The 19917-nt window shown below is 43.0% G+C and overlaps 1 protein-coding gene and 1 pseudogene across 14 annotated transcripts in view; both read right to left on the bottom strand.

Moving 5' to 3' along the window:
* Positions 1-19917, bottom strand: part of TNRC6C (trinucleotide repeat containing adaptor 6C) — a 153796-nt gene that overhangs the window by 27066 nt on the left and 106813 nt on the right. For 10 of the 14 annotated variants that reach the window (XM_064582323.1, XM_064582320.1, XM_064582322.1 and 7 more), the window contains 6 exons: positions 15498-15713; positions 13338-13504; positions 9790-9870; positions 8389-8446; positions 1992-2134; positions 283-456 (listed from right to left, as the gene is read on the bottom strand). In XM_064582323.1, the coding sequence (XP_064438393.1) occupies positions 283-456; positions 1992-2134; positions 8389-8446; positions 9790-9870; positions 13338-13504; positions 15498-15713 (839 nt within the window). The remainder of the gene's footprint in view (positions 1-282; positions 457-1991; positions 2135-8388; positions 8447-9789; positions 9871-13337; positions 13505-15497; positions 15714-19917) is intronic. The other 4 variants (XM_064582321.1, XM_064582326.1, XM_064582329.1 and 1 more) reach the window with 2 other exon arrangements.
* Positions 3552-3621, bottom strand: LOC123854849 (U4 spliceosomal RNA; annotated as a pseudogene).

Raw genomic sequence — 19917 nt, 5'->3', positions numbered from 1 at the left:
TTATTTGCAAGAGAGAGAATGAGAGACAGCATGAGAGGGAGGAGGGTCAGAGGGAGAAGCAGACCCCCCGCTGAGCAGGGAGCCCGATGTGGGACTCGATCCCGGGACTCCAGGATCATGACCTGAGCCGAAGGCAGTCGCTTAACCAACTGAGCCACCCAGGCGCCCTCGACTGTATTTTAAAGTACAGGTATTAGTTAAAAATCAAAGTGTATGTCCCAAACACATTTGTTAGAGGCAGGTGAAACCGAGACCACAATGACTCTCTCCCCACAGCCTTACCTGTCTAGAAGAATTCAAGTTTTGCATGCCCAGCCCTGAGGCAATCCCACCCAGGGCCTGATTAGGGAGTGCACTGTTTGAAAGGGGGAGCTTCAGGCTTGGTGAAGGCAAAAACGGTGAAGTCGTGGGCTCTTCCACTAGGCCGCCGTCCTGATTGGAGAAAGAAAGGGTGAGCTGCATGCAGTGTCCATCCGCAGACAATGCACAAAGCAGTTTCCCAAGGACATATAAAGGGGTATGGATGGATAAAGAATTGAAAGATCAAAAAAGTGTGGGTAACAAGAGAATGGAGAACATGGGCCAAAGGAAGAGGGGAAAAGAAAAAGAGAAAGAGGATTAAGATGCTGTTCTCATAACCATTACTTCACACATACATTAGCTTACAATGTGCTCAGACCCTGCTGACTCTGCCCGGTGCAGGGCTCAGGAGAAGCACAGAAACATTAGCAAGTCTTATTTGGAAAACACTTTACAACCATTTTCAAATAAACAGGCTGCCTTCCTTCAGTACCAGGGCTCTAGGGGTACATTTGGTTGCATTCTGCCGACATTCAGCTGTTTCATATGGTTTAATCCAATAACAGGGTAAGTTATAAAGCAGATGGATCTTACTCTTTTACATTATTAAGGTCACATTATGTGTCAGGCCCTTTGCAAATTTATCTCCTCTAACTCCACAACCAGCATGTAGTATTATTCTTCATTTCTTTTCTTTCTTTCTTTCTTTTTTTGGTATTATTCTACATTTTAAAGATAAGGAAATAAGTCAGGGTCCCGCACTTAGCAAGTTAAATACAAGATACCAAATTAAACTGGAATCTCACATAAACAACAAATAATATTTTAGACTAAGTGTGCTCCACCTATGACTGGCTGTTTATGTGTACTCCAAGTTCACTAAGGAGCTTGGATGTGAGCGGAGGCACAGCAGGGGGCAGGGCAGACCTGACCCTCCCCCCAGGCCCTACCCAGCCACAGCTTTCTGGAGGGGAGTGTGTGGCCGAGGATCCTGTTCGTTTGTGGGCAGAGATGAAGTGTTATCTCTCTCTCCTGTGAGCCTTTCTGCTTTATTGTGTTTTGTTTCTAAACCTGTCCTTTCTGGCTGCAATTTTATTTTCAAGGTTCAACATTTTGACTGATTTTCATGGGATGCTGTTCTCCCCCTCCTTTTGAAGGCATACCCATCTGGAGAGGGGACATCAGTACATGACTATCCTGAAGGGGCTGAACCGGTGTCTGGACACGTGGAATCACCCCAGGGGCTTCCAGCAGACACCCGCACGCTCTCGGAAGCAGCCGAGCTGGGCCGACTAGACACGGGTGCCTGCGCCCAACCACTTCTAGTTTCTTTTTCTCAGATTAAACACGTAACACATCATTTCCAATGTCTTATAAAATAAGACAGTAAAACAAATTTGATGACCCTTGTTATTGGACAAATTGAAGCAGATAAGCCAGCCAAGTTCACCCACTAAAATGAAAATCAGTTTTCAATTTTGGTACTTTTTAACCCTACCTACATCGTGTAACAGTAACACTATTTCTTCTGAGTTAAACGTTCACATATATTTTTAAAAAGTGGGTAAAAGTCACTTAAATATTACATGCAGTCCGGCAAGTATTGAATCCAGCTTGCATTAAGGACAGAGTTAAAATGAAAAATACCTCTTGTTAAAAATGAACAAACAAAACACCCCCTAAATTCATACCTTGTCGAGAAAGGTGGGGCGGTCCCCGGAAGAGTCTTTGGAGACTGGTGGGCGGCAGCCAAGGGCTTTGGTGACCACTCCATTGTAGTCGGTCACTCCCAGTCCACGCTTGTCCACGTCCACCTTCTTTTCCAGCAGGGCGCCTGGAGCAAACAGAAGCAACACTTACACCTAACCGCCCAACGAGTGTCAGGAGTGATGAGCACCAGCTGGAGCCTCTCAACCCCATGGAAAACAGGGAGGCCATGGTTTTGCTCCTGCGAGCCCCACAGTCTATGACCGGGCCCTGCTCTTGTCCCTGTTCCTGCTCCGCCCACTCCAATCCACCTGCCACTCTGCCCCTCAGGGGCCTATCTTTCCTCCCCACTGGGATGTACCCCCTCCTTCACACAGCCTTCCCCGGTTGTGTTCCTGCCCTGATCTTCCTGTTTAAAATGGCACCGCTGACCCCTCACAGCCCTTGATTTCCATTTCCTGCATCCCCGTGAGCTGCAAGGGCTCTTCCAGATACTGGGGACACAGTATCATGTGAAAACAGGCAAGGTTTTTGTCCTCATGGGCTTGGGCTAGTGACTGGTTTGGCGTGGCTACCTTTGATTTTATGCTATTTTACACTTATAACAAGTTACAACTAACTTCTAGCTCACACGGATTGTCATTTCTGTCCCGGCAGCTCATACCACACATTTCGGCACCTGCACATTAATTACAAAGTTGGTCCTCATCGTTCACAGATTCTGTGCTTGTGAATTCACCGGCTGGGTAAATTTATCGGTAGCCCCAGATCAGTAATCGTGGCACTTTTGAGGTCATCTGTGGACAAGCGCAGGGTGGTGGATCTCTGTGGCTTACTTACTGCTTGTTACAAATCTGTACCCTGAAACACCACCACTCATCTCCCCACCCGCGCTGCCAGGTAACCACCATTTGCTGTCTGTGCTTTATAGGTTGAACTTGGATAAATGCCACATATAAGTGGGATCATTAAGTACTTGTTTTTGTCTGACTTCACTCACTCAGCATCATGTGCTTAAGGTCTGTCCATGTTGGTGCAGAAGGCAGGAGATCCTCCTTTCTCACAGCTAAATAATATTCCACTGTGTACATGAACCACATCCTTTTTATCCATTCATCTGTGGATGGGCGTCTGAGTTGTTTCCATACCTTGGCTATTGTGAATAATGCTGCAATAAACACAGAAGTACAGAGATCCTGTCTAGATCCTGTTTTCATCCTTTGCGTATATACCCAGAACTGGAATTGCTGGATCGTACAGTGAGTCTACTTTACATTTTTTGAGGAACCTCCATATGGTTTCCCATACCAGTCGGACAAATCTACATTCCCCCCGACAGTGCACAAGGGTTCCCTTTTCACCATGTCCTCGCCAGCACCTGTGTCCCTTGTCTTCTCGATGAAGAAAGCCATTCTGACAGGGATGAGGTGAGATTTCATTGTGATTTTGATCTGCGTTTCCCTGATGAGAGACGCTTAGCACCTTTTCGTGTGTCTGTTGGCCATCTGATCTCTTCGCAGAAATGTCTGTTTAGTTATTCTACCCATTTTTAATTAGCAATAATCGTGCCTCGGATAAACCTCATTGGCTACGATACTGCCACTGCGCAAAGCTTCTACCCATTTTTAAAAACCATACTTCTTTTGTTGTTTCAGTTGACTGAGTTCTTTATATATTTTGGATATTAACCCTTTATCCAACATATGGCTTGCAAAATTTTTCTCCCATTCTTTAGGGTTTTTTTATTTTGTTGTTTCTTTTGCTGTGCAGAAACTTTTGAGTTTGACGTAGCCCCATTTGTTAATTTTTCTTTTGTTGTTTGTGCTTTTGATGTCATGCTCCCCAAATTATCGCTAAGACCAATATATATATTTTTAAAAGATTTTATTTATTCATTTGACAGAGAGAGACACAGCAAAAGAGGGAACACAAGCAGGGGGAGTGGGAGAAGGAGAAGCAGGCTTCCTGCCGAGCAGGGAGCCCGATGCGGGGCTCGATCCCAGGACCCTGGGATCATGACCCAAGTCGAAGGCAGACGCTTAATGACTGAGCCACCCAGGCGCCTCTGTTAAGACCAATATTGACAGGCCTCTTCTTTAAGTTTTTTTCTAGGAGTTTTATGGTATCAGATCTTTTGTTTAAATCTTTGATCCATTATGAGCTAATTTTTTTTTTTTTTTTTTTAAGATTTTATTTATTTATTTGAGACAGAAAGCATGAGAGGGAGGAGGGTCAGAGGGAGAAGCAGACTCCCCGCCAAGCAGGGAGCCCGATGCGGGACTCGATCCCGGGACTCCAGGATCATGACCTGAGCCGAAGGCAGTCGCTTAACCAACTGAGCCACCCAGGTGCCCAGAGCTAATTTTTATGAGTGGTGTGAAACAGGGGTCCAATTTCGTCGTTCTGCAAGTTTCTCCATTTTTCCCCAACCATGTGTCAAAACACTATCCTTTCCCCATTGAGTATTCTTGGCTCCTTTGTTGAATATTATGTTGACTGTATCTGATGGGGTTTAATTCTGAGCTCTGTTCTATTCCACTGGTTGATGTGTCTAACTTTTTTTTTAAAGTAAGCTCTAGGCCCAACATGGGGCTTGAACTCAAGACCCTGAGATCAAGTCACATGTCCATTGACTGAGCCGGCCGGGGGCCCCAGATGTGTCTATTTTTGTTCCAGTACCACACTGTTTTGATTATTGTGGCTCTGTCGTACAGTTTGAAATCCAGAAGTGTGATACTTCCAACTTTGTTCTTTCTCAGGACTGTTTTGGCTATTTGGAGTATTTTATGGTTCCACACACATTTTAGGAATTGTTTCTTCTGTGAATGCCTTCAGTTTTTTGATGGGGACTGCAATTTAACTGATCTTTACAATATTAGATTTTTCAACCCATGAACATGAGATGCCCTTCCATTTGTTTGTATCCTCTTCAATTTCTTTCAGCAAAGTCCTGCAGTTTTCACTGTGCAGATCTCTTACTTCCTTGGTTAAATTTATTCCTAAGTATTTTGTTTTTAATGCTATTGTGATTGGGATGGTTTTCTTTCTTTTTCAATGCTTCATCATTACTGTAAAGGAATGCAATTGATTTCTGGATGTTGATTTTGTATTCTGCCACTTCACTGAAATTGTTAATTCTAAGTTTTTTGACTGATTCTTTGGAATTCTCTCTATATAGGATCATATCATCAGCAAAAAACGAGAATTTGACTTTTTCCTTTCCAACATGGATGCCTTTCTTCTTTTTCTTTGTCCTGCCTAATTGCCCTGGCTAGGACTTCTGGTACTATATTGAATAGGAGTGGAGAGAATGGGCATCCTTGCCTTGTTCCTGATTTTAAGGGAAACACTTTTAATTCCTCTCCACTGAGAATAACGTTAGCTGTGGGTTTGTTGTGTATGGCCTTTATTATGTTGAGGGACATTCCTTCTATAACCAGTCTGCTAAGTGTGTTTTTTTGTTTTGTTTTAAATCATGAAAGGATGCTGTATCTCGCCACGTTTCTTCCATATCTATTGAGATGATCACATGATTTTTATCTTTCATTTTATTGACGTTGATGTGTTACATTTATTGATTTGTGTGCTGAAGTAGCCTCGCATCCTAGATATAAATCCCACTTGGTCATAGAATATAATCTTACTCATTGAGTGTTGCTGAACTCAATTTGCTAGTATTTTTGTGGAGAATTTTTGCATCTACATTCATCAGGGATATTGGTCAGTAGTTTTCCTGTGGTATCCTCATCTGGTCTTGGTATCAAAGTAATGCTGCCTGGTAAGAATGAGTCTGGAAGTGTCCTCTTCTTGATATTTTGGAAGAGTTTGAGAAGAACTGATGTTAATTCTTCTTCAGTATTTGGTAGAATTTCTGCCAGTGAGTCATTTGGTCCTGGAGTTTTCTGTGTTTAGATTTATTGACTGAATCTCTCTTTTTTAAAAGACTTTATTTACTTAAGAGAGAGAGAGAGAGCGCACAAGCAGGGGGAGTAGCAGAGGGAGAAGGAGAAGCAGACTCCACACTGAGGAGGGAGCTCAACGCAGGGCTCAATCCCAGGACTCTGGGATCGTGACCTGAGCCAAAGGCAGACGTTTAACTGACTAAGCCAGCCAGGTGCCCCAAAAGTAAGGTTAGTTTTATGGCCTATCAGGATCTACCTTGGAGAGGCACTGAGTTCGAGTCCCATATTTGGTGTAGACATTACTTAAAAATAAAACCTTTAGAAAAAGGGGGAGGGATCTATTCTGAAGAATGTTCCATGTGTGATTGAAAAACGTGTATTCTGCAGCTGTTGGATGGAATATCTGTGTATGTCTTTGTTTTTTTAAGATTCTATTTTACCTTTTTTTAAAAATTTTATTTATTTGTAAGCGACAGCAAGAGACCACGAGAAGGAAGAGCAGCAGGCAGAGGCAGAGGGAGAGTGGAGAGGCAGGCTCCCCGCCCAGCAAGGAGCCCGATGTGAGACTCGATACCCGGACTCTGGGATCATGACCTGAGCCGAAGGCAGATGCCTAACTGACTGAGCCACCCAGGCATCCTCTGTGTATGTCTTTTTTTTTTTTTTTTTTTAAGATTTTATTTATTTATTTGACAGAGAAAGACACAGCGAGAGAGGGAACACAAATGGGGAGTGGGAGAGGGAGAAGCAGACTCCCTGCCGAGCAGGGAGCCCGATGCGGGACTCGATCCCGGGACTCCAGGATCATGACCTGAGCCGAAGGCAGTCGCTTAACCAACTGAGCCACCCAGGCGCCCTGTGTATGTCTTTTAAGTCCATTTGCTTTAAAGTGTGGTTCAGTATAATTTTTCCTTATTGGTTTTCAGTCTGTATGATCTATCCATTGTTGACAGCGGGGTATCTGACGTCCCCTCTAATTACTGTAATATCTATTTCTCCCTTATGATTTGTTATTAATTACTTAATGTACTTTGGTGATCAGGTATTGAGAATGGATGTATTTTTACAACCATTACATCTTCTTGATGTATTGACCCATTTCATCATATAAATACCTTCTTTGACTCTTGTTACCCATTCTGGCTTTAAGTTTATTTTGTCTGGTATCGAGTATGGCTATGCTTGTCTTCTTTTTGTTTCTGTTTGCTTGGAATATCATTTTCCATCCTTTCAACATGAGCCTGTGTGTGTCTTAGAGCTGTAATGAGTCTCCAGTAGGCAGCAGAGAGTTGGGACTTGTGGCTTTAATCCATCCAGTCACTCCGTGCCTTCTGATCGGTGAGTTCAGTGCACTGACATTAAGAGAGATTACTGACAGGGCGCCTGGGTGGTACAGTGGGTTAAGTGTATGACTCTTGATTTCGGCTCAGGTTGTGATCTCGGGCTGTGGGATCGAGCCCCACTTTGGGCTCCACGCTCAGTGTGGAGTCTGCTTGAGATTCCCTCTCTCCATCTCTCTCTGCCCCTCCCGCTAGTGCTCGTTCTCTAAAATAAATAAATCTTAAAAAAAGAGAGAGAGAGATTACTGACATGTAAGGACTTACTGCTGTCCTTTTATCTTTTGCCTTCTGGTTATTCTGTCTCCCCTTTTTGTGTTTTGTGTCTCTGTTCTGGATGTTTGCTTCGTGGTTACCATGAGGTCTACATTAAATATCTCAGAGACAGAAAGTCCTTTTCCTGCTAACAGCAATTTCTCTTTGTTGGCTTACAAAAGTTCCATCCTTTTGCTCTTCCCCTTTTATATTTTGATGTCACAAATTATCTCTTTTTTGTGCTGAGATTTTGTTACCAAGTTGTAGTAGCCATTGTTATGTTTAATCTTCTTTTCCTTTAACCTTTATGCTGTAGTTGAGTTTAATATACCATTCTAAAACACAGTGATAGTTTTCCAATTCTGACTATTTATCGCCTTTAGTTGTTACTACTTTTAAAGCAGCTCCAGAATGAGGGCGGCTTGTTCTTGAGGTAAATATCTCTCACACAGAGTAAGTGCTCCACCAGCACAGAGACATCTCTGCTGGCCCCTGAGCAAGCCCATTCTGGGGCCGGGCGTGAAGAATGGGCTCAATCAGTGTCAAATGAAGTCTGGCCTGTGGTCCTAGTGTCTTTCTCAAAGAACGTCACTATGACCTCTCCTCAGAATGGATGGAAAACCTCATCTATTTGTCGAAGTACTAGAAAAAAATGAAAGAATCAAACATGCCTCCATGTGGGGTTTGGCCGTTTGTCCTGAGATCACCAGTCTCCAGAGACTTGCTGTGTGGTTACTGCACGTCATGTGGTTACTCCTTTGCCGAAGCCTGGTCCTGTTTACCCAGTACATATTCCACCATTAACCCAAGACTACAATGAAATGTTTCTGGAAATCCAAACTCCACACACTGGTACCTTTTAAACAAGTGTGCATCATATTACTTACTCATGGCCTGGTCAAGATTCATATTGTTACTCTTCAAGGCCTCTTCAGCTGGCTCTCTCTGTGTAGGAAAATAGTTTTAGTTAGGATTATGCTTTTATAATAACAAAAAAGCTAGTAAAGAGTTCTATCCCTATTAGCTTAGAGAAATTATTATTGTTGACCTAACAATGACCTAATATTACCCTATATTACTAGGTTTTGGAACTGGGAATACTTCTCTTTGTTGTTGAGGCTAGAGACAAAGGTCTTCTAAGTAAAAGGCACTCAGAATAAGAACATGTATTGAATTGACTTTTAATGAATTTACATTTAACACTTTAAAAACAAAATGTACAGTGCCCGTGGAATCTTGTCATTGATTCTGTACAAGTAGCAACCATTCAGCAAAGATGAAATCTCCACCAGCACAGTTTCGGGAAAGTTACTGTAGGAGTTAGAGCACAGAGCTTCATTCTCTACTTTATGGACTCTGGGCTTTGCTGTCAACTGTTTTTCACTAAGAAACGTAAAAACAAATCAAATCCAAACAAGTAGATTCATTTTCGTAATTATCCCTATGATGGGAACAGATGCATGTCAGCGTGTGCAGGCACCACAGTAGAAATGGGGACACCTGGGCAGACCTCCAGTGTCCCGCCTGTCCTCTCATACGGGAAGAGGCTGGGCCACCCCTGGGTCTGTGCCCTGCCCAGTGTCAGAGGGCCTGGGCCTGCTATGAAGTATACAGTTTCTAGACTGGGCCATGCTGCACTCATTCTTTAGGGACATTCACAGTAATCAAAAGATAAATATTCGCTTGAGTAATGATCTGGAAAGAAGACCTTTGAAGGGAAGATGTAACAGACGCAGGTGATATCCACACTATCTGAACCCCTGCATTCGATCTCAGGAACTGAACACATCATGACACATTTTCAGAGGGTCATCCTGCAATGTGAGCTCTCCCCACCCAGGACCTGAGAGTCAGGTCCTACTCAATAGGCTTGGTGAGGATTCTTTTTCTGGACACAGAGCTTTAGTACTTTATACCAAATTTTCTCTTGTCATCTGTCAATCTACTGCATGAACTAATGAAAACTCACTTTTAATTATAAATTAAAGGAAAGTATGAAACTGTATAAGCCAAGGAAAAGAACAATCACACAGCATGTGTTATTCCAGGAAAAGGCTCTCACACCTTACTTGATAGAAACAGTGTGGATCCTTGCTGTAGTTGAAAGCAATGCTCCCTTAACAGAAGTGCTTGTGTGAAAGGGGAATTTACAAATTAGGTTGTATGAACACTCTCCTCCCTCAAAAGTCTTCCTTCCTTGTTACGCATGACAAACGTGGGCAGGACACAATTGGGGCCATGCAAGGCAGCACACACGGAGGGGAGCAGTAAAATAAGACACCAGTCACCGGGAAGCCCATGTCTGTGAGTTGTTTCATCAGCCGGCTCATGATCCAGGCCTCGTCCTGCTTGCCAGATGTTTTCATGCCCTAGAATGAAGTATGGGTTACATTTTAAGCATTTCTTCTAGAAATGGGAGATGCCTAAAATTCCCAGTGACTTAAGTTAGAGAACCTTCCTGTACTCACGTTGAATAATGCTGTGCACCAGAAAGTCATGGCTAGTTACTATGGAATGCTTTAGGGTGCATTGCAAGTTGGCATGTGTGTGTAATTTATGGACTTTATTTTTTTTTAAGATTTTATTTATTTATTTATTTGTCAGAGAGAGGAGAGAGAGAGTGCATGCACAAGGAGGGGGAGCAACAAGCAGAGGGAGAAGCAGACTCCCCACTGAGCAGGGAGCCTATGTGGGACTTGATCCTAGGATCCTGGGATCATGACCCAAGCCGAAGGCAGACGCTTAACCCACTAAGCCACCTAGGTGCCCCAATTCTCTTGCTTTTTAAAAGTCCATAAATTAGGGATGCCTGGGTGGCTCAGTCAGTTAAGCATCTGCCTTCGGCTCAGGGCATGATCCCAGGGTCCTAGGATCAAGTGCCACATAGGCTCCCTGCTCAGCGGGGAGTCAGCTTCTCACTCTGCCCCTCTCCCCACTCATGCTTACATGCTCTCTCTCTCTCTCTGAAATAAATAAGATCTTAAAAAAAAAAAAAAAGGCAAGAGAATTATTTTTCTTCCCCAGAGAATTTAGTTCATCACAAATTAGTGCCACTTCCATTATCAAATAATCGTAAGTGCTCCTCTGAACATGGCCCTATGCTAATACTATGGGAAGTTTACAAAAACTTTTATGTTTTCTGCCCATTTATTAGCTTTACTGTAAAAGATGACAAAATGCAGAGGTTTTGTTCCAACAGAATGAAAAGGAACAACAAGCCTGTTAATTTTACTGACTTCTCACGGCTTGCAGCCTTTAGGGTGGAGAAGAAAGTAAATGGGCAAACATCAGTGAGGGACAAGATGAAGAGGAAAGGAGAGAGCAAGCGCAGGGCAGAGGAGGGGAGCACAGGGCAGTGCAGAAGGGCTGAGCGGGGATGTGAACCATTTTCCCAGTAATTTCCCTTCTATTCTCACAGCCACAAAGATTCCAACTATGCGTTAATGTAGTAGGAAAAACATCCTCCTCTAAAATTATCCTTCACGGTGCTTTTCGGAGTTGAGCCTGCCCTCAACTACAGAATGGAGCAGATGGGGCAATATTAAACTAGCAGGCGCTCTCTCCTCGAGGAAGCAGCTTATTCGGAGGCTGCGGGAACCACTGCTGCCCTGCCAGGGCCGGAGTTGCTGGGATTACACAATATTTTAATTTTCCAATTTGGTATTTCAGGTCCCATCATTAACTGGATTATTTGCCAGCCCGATTGTAAAAAGATTCCTTTTTGAAGTCCGTAATCACTTCTACTCCTAATGATTTTAGTTTCTGGGTTCTGCTTACAGCTAATTGAATGCTTTGTTCAACTAATTTTTTTTTTTGAACAGATAATACCTTCATAATACCTTCAGAGCATTTGAAAGTAGAAAAAGGGTATACACCAAAGCATCTTCTTCCCACCCCCTCCTCCATCCGCTTAGCTCTTGCTCTCCCCAAGAGGAACTCCCCCCCTTCACACCCGTGCCCTGCCCCCAGAGGAGGTGTGTACCGCACACAGTTTTCTGTACCTTGCCTTTTCATTTAACAATATACTTTGGTGATCTTTTCATATGAATATACACAGAATTTCTGTTTAAAAATCTGTTTGGCTCTCCCCAGTGTGGATGTGGTACAATCTAACTAGTCACCCCACTGATGTGCATTTAAATCATCATTTTGACTACAGACACGCTGCAACAAAGAGCTGTGTACAAATGCCATCTGCTGCACCCGTGACAAGTGGAAGCGCCACACCCACGTGCCAACATATCTGCAATCAGGACAGAGGACGCCAAGCTGCCCTCCGTGCGGCTTACACTGCTTCACATTCAGCAACAGACCAGGTGCTGGTTTTCTCACAGCTTTGTCAACACAGCCTGTTTGTGAGACGTGTGGATTTCCGCTGGTCTGAGAGATGAAAACTGGCATCTTCAGTGTTGTTTTATTTGTTTTTTAAGAAGATTTTATTGGGACTGCCTTCGGCTCAGGTCATGATCTCAGAGTCCTGGGATCGAGTCCCGCATCAGGCTCCCTGCTCAGTAGGGAGTCTGCTTCTCCCACTCCCTCCACCTCTCCCCCAGCCTCACCCCCTGCTTGTGCTGTCTCCCAAATAAGTAAATAAAATCTTAAAAAAAGAAAAAAAGATTTATTTATTTGAGAGAGAGCGTGGGGGGAGGGGAGAAGAGCAGAGGGAGAGGGACAAGCAGACTCCGCTCTGAGTGCAGAGCCCGACATGGGGCTGGATCCTATGATCCTGAGATGGTGACCTGAACTGAAATCAACAGTCAGACACTGAACCGACTGAGCCACCCAGGCGCCCCTCGCAGTGTAGTTTCTTTCCATAAGAAAACAGGCTGAACACCCTTTCATATGTGTAAGAGCTGTCTGCATTCCTTTTCCAGGGACCATCTATTTATATTCTTTGCACCTTTTTCTAGTGGGTTACTAATTGATTTTTTAAAAAATCAGTTTCTAGGACCTTTCTTTATATATTCGGGAGATCACCTCTCTCCATGCTAGCATACAAATTTTTTTTCCAGCTTGTTATTTGTCTTTTGACTTTTTGGTATTTTCTGTCGTGCACAGTTTTCACGTGTATCTACTGTTTTGTAAGTCTTTCATTTGATGGCTGTTAGATTTTGGTCCCACTCCAAGACTGTTTCTCAAATTCTTTCCCATTTTATATCTTTATTTATCATACTTAAATTTGTGACCTACTTGGATTTTATCTTGGTGCATATATGAGTTGTGCATCTCACTTAATTTTTCCAGATGGCTGCCTGTTTGCTACAAGATGACTTAATGGTCTACCTCAGGAGTTTCAGACTTAACGGTCTGAGGACCAACCCCATTACCCTCTCTTAAAGATTGAGGATTCTAAAGAAATTCTGGTTATATGGGTTGTATTTATCAATATTTACTGTATTAGAAATTAAAACTGATAAATTTAAAAATAATTTGTTTAAAAATTACAATAACAAACCCATTCTGTGTTAACACCAATAACATTTTTTTTTAATGGAAAATTATGTTTTCTAAAACAAGAACTTTTAGTGAGAAGAGTGGCACTGTTGTACATACTTGCCAATCTCCTGACTGTCTGGCTTCTTAGAAGCGGCTGGATTCTCATGTCTGTCTCTGCCTTTGCTTTGCTGTCACAGCAATGCCAGGTAGTCTCTGCAAAACTCCAGCCTTCACTCAGGCGAGACCCCTGACAAATCTCAGGGTCTTCCAGAAGTACCCACAGCACGCAAAAAACTCCTGGCCTACCAGTCCTCGTTAACTGGAGATACAACCTCTACCCTGAGTGTGTTTTTAAGTACCACTGATTTTTAGAGTTTCCTTTCTTTACTGTTGCACACACCTTTGGGAGTCCTTTTTTGGGGGCGTTCCCCCAGGAACTGCAGGAGGAGGTGCTTTCTTGGGAAGCAGCATTATTCCACATGCCCCCTTCTTCATCTTCCCACTGACTGGTGCCAAGGTTCATGTCGTCCCCACCACTGCCCCAGCCTTCTTGCATAGATTTTGAAGCTAGAAAGAGAGCAAACATGAACTTACCAAACTCACCTCTCCTAAAGCAGATGCTATACTATAACATCATTTAGGGGAAGGGGGGACAAAAGGAGTGTATTGTAATCTACCTTTTTACTACTTTGTTTCCCCAAGACCTAAGAATTGAATTTCTTGAGCTAGTTACAGAATACATATGCAAATGTGTATATGTTTTTTTCTTCAAACTCCAGCTATTTGTCGTCTGGGCTGTTACAAACTCCCTTAACCGGCTAGAGGTGATTTTGAAGCGTGGACTTCCTAACAATAAATCCTGGGGACTACAGGAGAAGGTGGCAATGTCCGCATGGTATGAAACAGCCGGTAAAATGCAGAGTCCTAAAAAATACCACTGTCCTCCATGTGTTTTTTTTTTTTAAAGATTTATTTATTTATTTGGCAGAGAGAGAGAGAGAGTGAGAGAGGGAACACAAGCAGGGGGAGTGGGAGAGGGAGAAGCAGGCTCCCCAAAGAGCAGGGAGCCTGATGTGGGGCTCAATCCCAGGACCCTGGGATCATGACCTGAGCCAGAAGGCAGATGCTTAACAAATGAGCCACCCAGGCGCCCCGTCCATGTGGTTTTTGATTACCACTTGATCCAAACCTGCAGCAGTATTCAGACTAGTGCTCCTTCAATGTGACCAGCCAGGAGTCACCTGGGGATCACGAGAAACGCACAGATCTGTGGTTGGGCCCTATAGTCTGTTTCTGACAAGCTCCCAGGAGATACTCTCAGAACAGCAGGATGGAGACAGCTGAGGCCATGGGCAGATGGAGCCCAAGCTGACTACTGACTTTTGGTTTCAGGATATTATTTTTTCTACTTTTTGAAGATATAAAGTGATTTTGGATATAAAAGTTAACCCAAATTTTCACTTCCTGGGAGAAGGCGAAGAAGGCCAAAGATTAAGTGATAGTACAGTTAGCCGGAGTCTGTAAGACTATGAAGATATGATGCTTTTTCAAGGCAGACACGTGTATAATAATGCCTCCAAGTTCAAATTATAAAAACAAATATATCCCCTCAAGATAGCATGTGAATCTAAGTACCTTCTTATTCTTTAGATTTGCAACAAGAAAGTGAATGAATGGAATAATAATCCAGCAGAATGGTAGATCTACAGAACACACTATCCGGTGTTAGCAAAGTAACAAACACAAAACTAATGCAAAATGCAATAGCAAAAACATCAAACGCATAAAGTTGCATTTTAGATCTAAGACACTTAATGTTGTCCAAAGAAAATACGAAGCTTTTGCAGCCATGTGAACAACTGATCTTATTATTAGACTTAAATCACAATCTTAGGTTCATGCTAATGTCCTACGTATAGCACTGTCAAATTCCCATGTCACAGAGTTCCACTCGGTGAACGCAATGTGGACATTTGTGAGAACGGATGTTTCACAGGTATACTTATTACACTTCCAGAGAATGGGAGGACAATGCAACCAAATGGTTGTTTCCTTTTCTTCTAAAAAGAAAGGAAAGGAAAGGAAAAGGAAAAGGAAAGGAAGAAAGAAAAGAAAAAGCGTCAGCCTGGAGCACCCGAAGCAGAACGGTGCTCACAAGATGCAAGCGAGGCAGGAAGGGCCGAGCGCTGTGGAGCACTGTTGGGTCTCAGGAAGGACCACCGGCACGCTTTCTTCCACCCCGCCGCTCAGGGAGGCAGGAACGGAGGGCAGGCCCAAGAACGCCACTGCGGCGCACGTACCACTCCCGGTGTCTGGCACACACACGGTGTGTGGTTTGGATTCTGGTAACTAATTTTTTTTTTTTTTTTTTTTTTAAGGAGAGCATGGGCTTCTGTTAAGAGCTCCTCTGTGTCCCTGTACCAGACGTGGCAAATGTGTTAGTCTTAAAGTACAAATAAAAGGAGTAAAGTGTCCTAAACCTTGAATTCTTAAAATTCAACAGAAAGTATCCCTCTCAAGAAGAGCCTGACCCACTTCTCAAGCACCGAGTCAGGCTTACCTGGTTTGCACAGGGCTGGGGTGGGGGCGGGGGCGCTGGCTCTCCCGAACGTCACCGGTGGCTCCGCGGGCTGGTCCCCCCATCCGCTGCCGCTGCTGGGTGGCTTGCCCCATGCTGCGGTGCCGTTGTCAACCAGGGCGGAGGGGGAGGACGGCTCTCCCCAAGAGCTCTCAGCCTTTGAGTGGACATTAGGCATCTCTCCCCAGCCCGCTGAGACTGCAAAGGGCACCGACCGAGAGAGAACATAGTAAGAGTGAAACAGAGGAGAAGTAGAAATGGGCGTTTCAAGTTCAAAATAATTTCGAGATGATCTGTCTTTAGGATGGCTTTGGGGGAAAGCAGAAAGGAGGCAGTATCATATCTAATTAGATTTGTTTAGCTTATTAAATTCCCAGTGTTTTCACTCCTGACCGCCACCCACTTAAAATCGAGAGCCCTTTAAACATTGAAGACTACTGAACTCACAGTATCTGCAACATAACAGGGCTTAAAAGAATATTTTAAGACTCATATTTAAGAAGCAGCTTTTACACTTCTAGTATTACATGTAACCTAGAAGAAATTTTGTTACATTATTCTCTTATAAGAAAAATTTGTAAGTTGCAAATATATACTGAAAATCATCCTAGCTTATCTTTGACCGTCAAAGACAGAGATCTGGGCAAGGCCACGAGAAGAGGGCAGATGAAACATGTATAGGAATGCAGTGACAGGAAATCCAGACGGTTCTCAGGCAGCACCCTGTAGTTGCGAAGGAGCGGAGGGAGTCTTCAGGATGGGAAAGACGAGAGGATCGGGCAGGAGGACTGCCCAGGTCCTGGAACACTTCCTTCCCTCGTCTGCCAAGTGCTGTGGCCAGAGCATCCTGGCCCCCGGGGCTGGCACCTGATGAGGGTGCACAATGGGGTCCGGAAGGTCATGGCATTGCTCTCGACACGCACAGGAGAGGTCATGGGGCCAGGCAACAAGAAGCATCTCGCCAGTATCTTTACACTTCAACGTATGTAATTTTACGTTACATACGTACACTTCATCTTCCCCAATCAATCCATACTTCACTTTGCTTCTGCCTATAAGCTTACTCGACACTACTGATAACTGTGTTGATAGCTCACATCAGTTGTAATTTTCATATGGATACAGTTTCTCAGAGATGGAAATGTGAACATTTTAAATACTAACTAAAGAATAGAGAGCATACAATACAGTTAACTGTAAATTTTAAATAATTTGGTTGCAAAATGGTTATTACCATCAATTATGAAATTTATTACTTTTCTGACTAAAAATAGTATGGAATCAGCTCCCCTGATGCTCTTTATTCTAATAAAATGCAGTAATATTGATTAATGGCAAAAGACCATGCAACCTATGAATCATTTTAAATTACAAGCTCCGTGCTGAGCAATAAATCATTGCCAATAACAGGAAAGTTAGCCCTAATCAGTTATTGTCAGCAATAGCTAACTATAATATTCCCTATAATTACACAGAAAACAATAATGTATATTGGGGAAAGTAGTTTTATAAATTTAAGGGACAAAATTAAATCAGGAAAATTAACATGGCTGACAAAAATTACGGATGTTTTAAGAAGATAAAATAACAGATGTTGCTAATGGTCAATCAGCTGTAAAAATACTGATTTATTGCAGGTAATTAAATAACATACTCACTTAAAATCTGTCATCCTTATACTTCCACCTTTTTGAAAGGCAATATTACAAATGATTTAAGTAAGTCAAAATTAAGAATAAATATTAAGACTACGGTAATTATAGTTAATCGATTTTTATAAAGCATTTTCAATTCCTGTTAAAGCAATGGAAATGTCTACAGAGTATGTCTATCTACAAGGCAAATGATCTGCAAGCAGCATGTTTCAAAATTTTACAAATGGAAGAATAACTTTTACCCCCAAATCAAAAGAACAGTATTTCTTTTTGTGTGTGTGTGTGTGTGTGGTGAAACAAGAAAGGAATTTATTTCAGTGACGCCAACACCAGGAAGCCAGTGGACTAGTGTCTCAAAGACTATTTCCCCGACAACATTTCCATTTTAAGTTGATCTCTGGCAAGTATATAATTTACCGATAATGCCGAACATGCACACATCAGAACGTGTGCACCGCAGGGTATTCGGAAGGCCCTAGAAGAGGAGATGCTACAACCTCGAGGCACAACAGCTAATTCTGATTCCAAGCAAGTACTTCCAGTAGGTAGAAAATAACTGTAAAATACGTACTATTAAAATAATCTACAACGTTTAATGTTTATTGCTGGCGTGGATTTTAGTAAGCTTTTTGTTAAAGATGGGCTTAATGAGGCAGAAAAAAAATTCTACCTTACATTTAAAACAGTGATATCAACACTTTTTAAATGGCCCTTCAAATGCTACTGCTTTTGACAAAATGTTTCTGTGGCCTGGGGGTTGGTCCAGGAATTCTTGTCTCCCTTCTCCAACTGAACAAATACCGTACTAGGACTAAAATAACGGTAACAATGAAATGCCACTAGAATATGTAGTTTTCATTCAATTTTAAATACACTTTATTTATCAGAACGGAGAAAACAAAGTACCTAGGTGGTAGACACCATGAAGATCAGTATAAAAATGAACACAAAGCAGTTCTAAGGCCAGGAAATAGGACTGACGTCAAGAGGCTCCACCTCACCCGTGATCCCCATCTTAAACACTCCAGACGGTCAAGCTCATGGATGGAGTTCTTTCTTTTGTGAAATAAGAAATCAATTCTAGCTTGTTCCATGGATGCTACCTGTATAGTTTTATAAGTGTGACAGGCAGTCCTTGCTGGGAAGAAAAGTTTGGTCAGACAATGGCCAATCATAACTGAGTGCAGGAAAGAGAAAAGTCTGACATGGCATCGACAAGGCATCTGAGTACCGCCTGTGTGCTTGGCATCTTCCATACTGACTGAAATAGTAATGGGATGGGATTTTGTTCCTACCAATGGCCTTTATGCCTAATGTACACTTATTATCATGCTTTCATGCGTGGTTGGCTACTGGCTTATGGAGGGACAGAGCAGAACTGGGAGCTGTAGCAATAATTACTTTCTCATATTCGAAAGCAAGAGCAGTATTTATCTAGTGAAGCTTTATACAGAGTAGTTTTTCTCAGATGATCAAGTCCCCTACTTTTCAGAATGTCTCGTTTTGTGAGCATTTATTTGAAGCTTCTCTTCCAAACTCAGGGGACTCTACAGGAGGGTTACAGATAAGGTCCTTTTTCAAAAGCAGGCCCTGTGGCCTCAAGCTACACAGCAACTGCTCAGAAGAGCTGCTTTTGCCTGTCTTATGGGCCCATCACAGACGGTCAGTATTAGAAAGAACACATTTTTTTAGTTTTTATTTGAGCGCACTAATAGAGTTTTTAAATGTGCCCTTTCTTATTGATATATGGGGGAGCCAAACTGTTTTTTTTTTTTTTTTTAAGATTTTATTTATTTGAGAGAGAGAGAGAGAATGAGAGAGAGAGAGCATGAGGGGGGGAGGGTCAGAGGGAGAAGCAGACCCCCCGCTGAGCAGGGAGCCCGATGTGGGACTCGATCCCGGGACTCCAGGATCATGACCTGAGCCGAAGGCAGTCGCTTAACCAACTGAGCCACCCAGGCGCCCCCAAACTGTATTTTTAATGGTCTTATTTATTCATTTTGAACTGAAGGTTTTGCCTACAGCAAAAACTTCCACGTGCATCCTCAGGAAATGCACTGATAACGGGGCAACGTTAAGGAGCAGGTACTGTGTGGCGCCATCGTATACGACCCGACACCCTATGTTAAGAACAGCCTCATTGAGTCCCTCTCAGGCAGCTTACCCTGACCAAAAGACAGGCACAGGGACATCTCTCCAGCAGGACACTTAGGATGCTCTGGTTCTCTTTCCACTCCAGCCCCTCTTACCAAGTCCCCCAAAACATAGGAAAGTAAAAACACTCTAACCAACCCCCGCCCCCCACCCGCATTCCCATATCCACAAAAAGCAGGCTGCTCAGATGACTCCTCTTAGTAACTACTGTGTGGTGCTTAAAATAGAATTACTCTGGCTGGAGAGGTCTGGGAGATCTATTTCTGAAGTTGCAGTGTGAGAACAGTTGAGCTCTTGGCAGCATCTTGCTGATTCACTCTGTCTGCAGGTGACTCCATTTTTTGGTATCGTTTTTGTACCAAAGAACGATAAAGGAGCAGGGGAGCTGCTAAGACATGAAGTCCTGCAGGTAGGACAATGTTCTCCAGCTCCTGCTCTTAAGGAGACTTGGAGAAACAACATACGTGTTTTATCAACCTAGGCAGAGGATTCAGTTAATCAGATGGGTGATATGCCTCTTCCATGATTAACTCACATAATCTCTGCCTTTGGTTATATGATTTGTGCCAGAAAACTAAGTGAAGAGCAAACAC

This window comes from Mirounga angustirostris, unplaced genomic scaffold (genome assembly GCF_029215605.1).
Source record: "Mirounga angustirostris isolate CCGP_5_RB_7025 unplaced genomic scaffold, mMirAng1.0.hap1 SCAF_17, whole genome shotgun sequence".
Lineage (NCBI taxonomy): Eukaryota > Metazoa > Chordata > Mammalia > Carnivora > Phocidae > Mirounga > Mirounga angustirostris.
The sequence above is the reverse complement of the archived record's forward strand: the minus strand, read 5'-3'. Positions and strand labels throughout refer to the sequence as shown.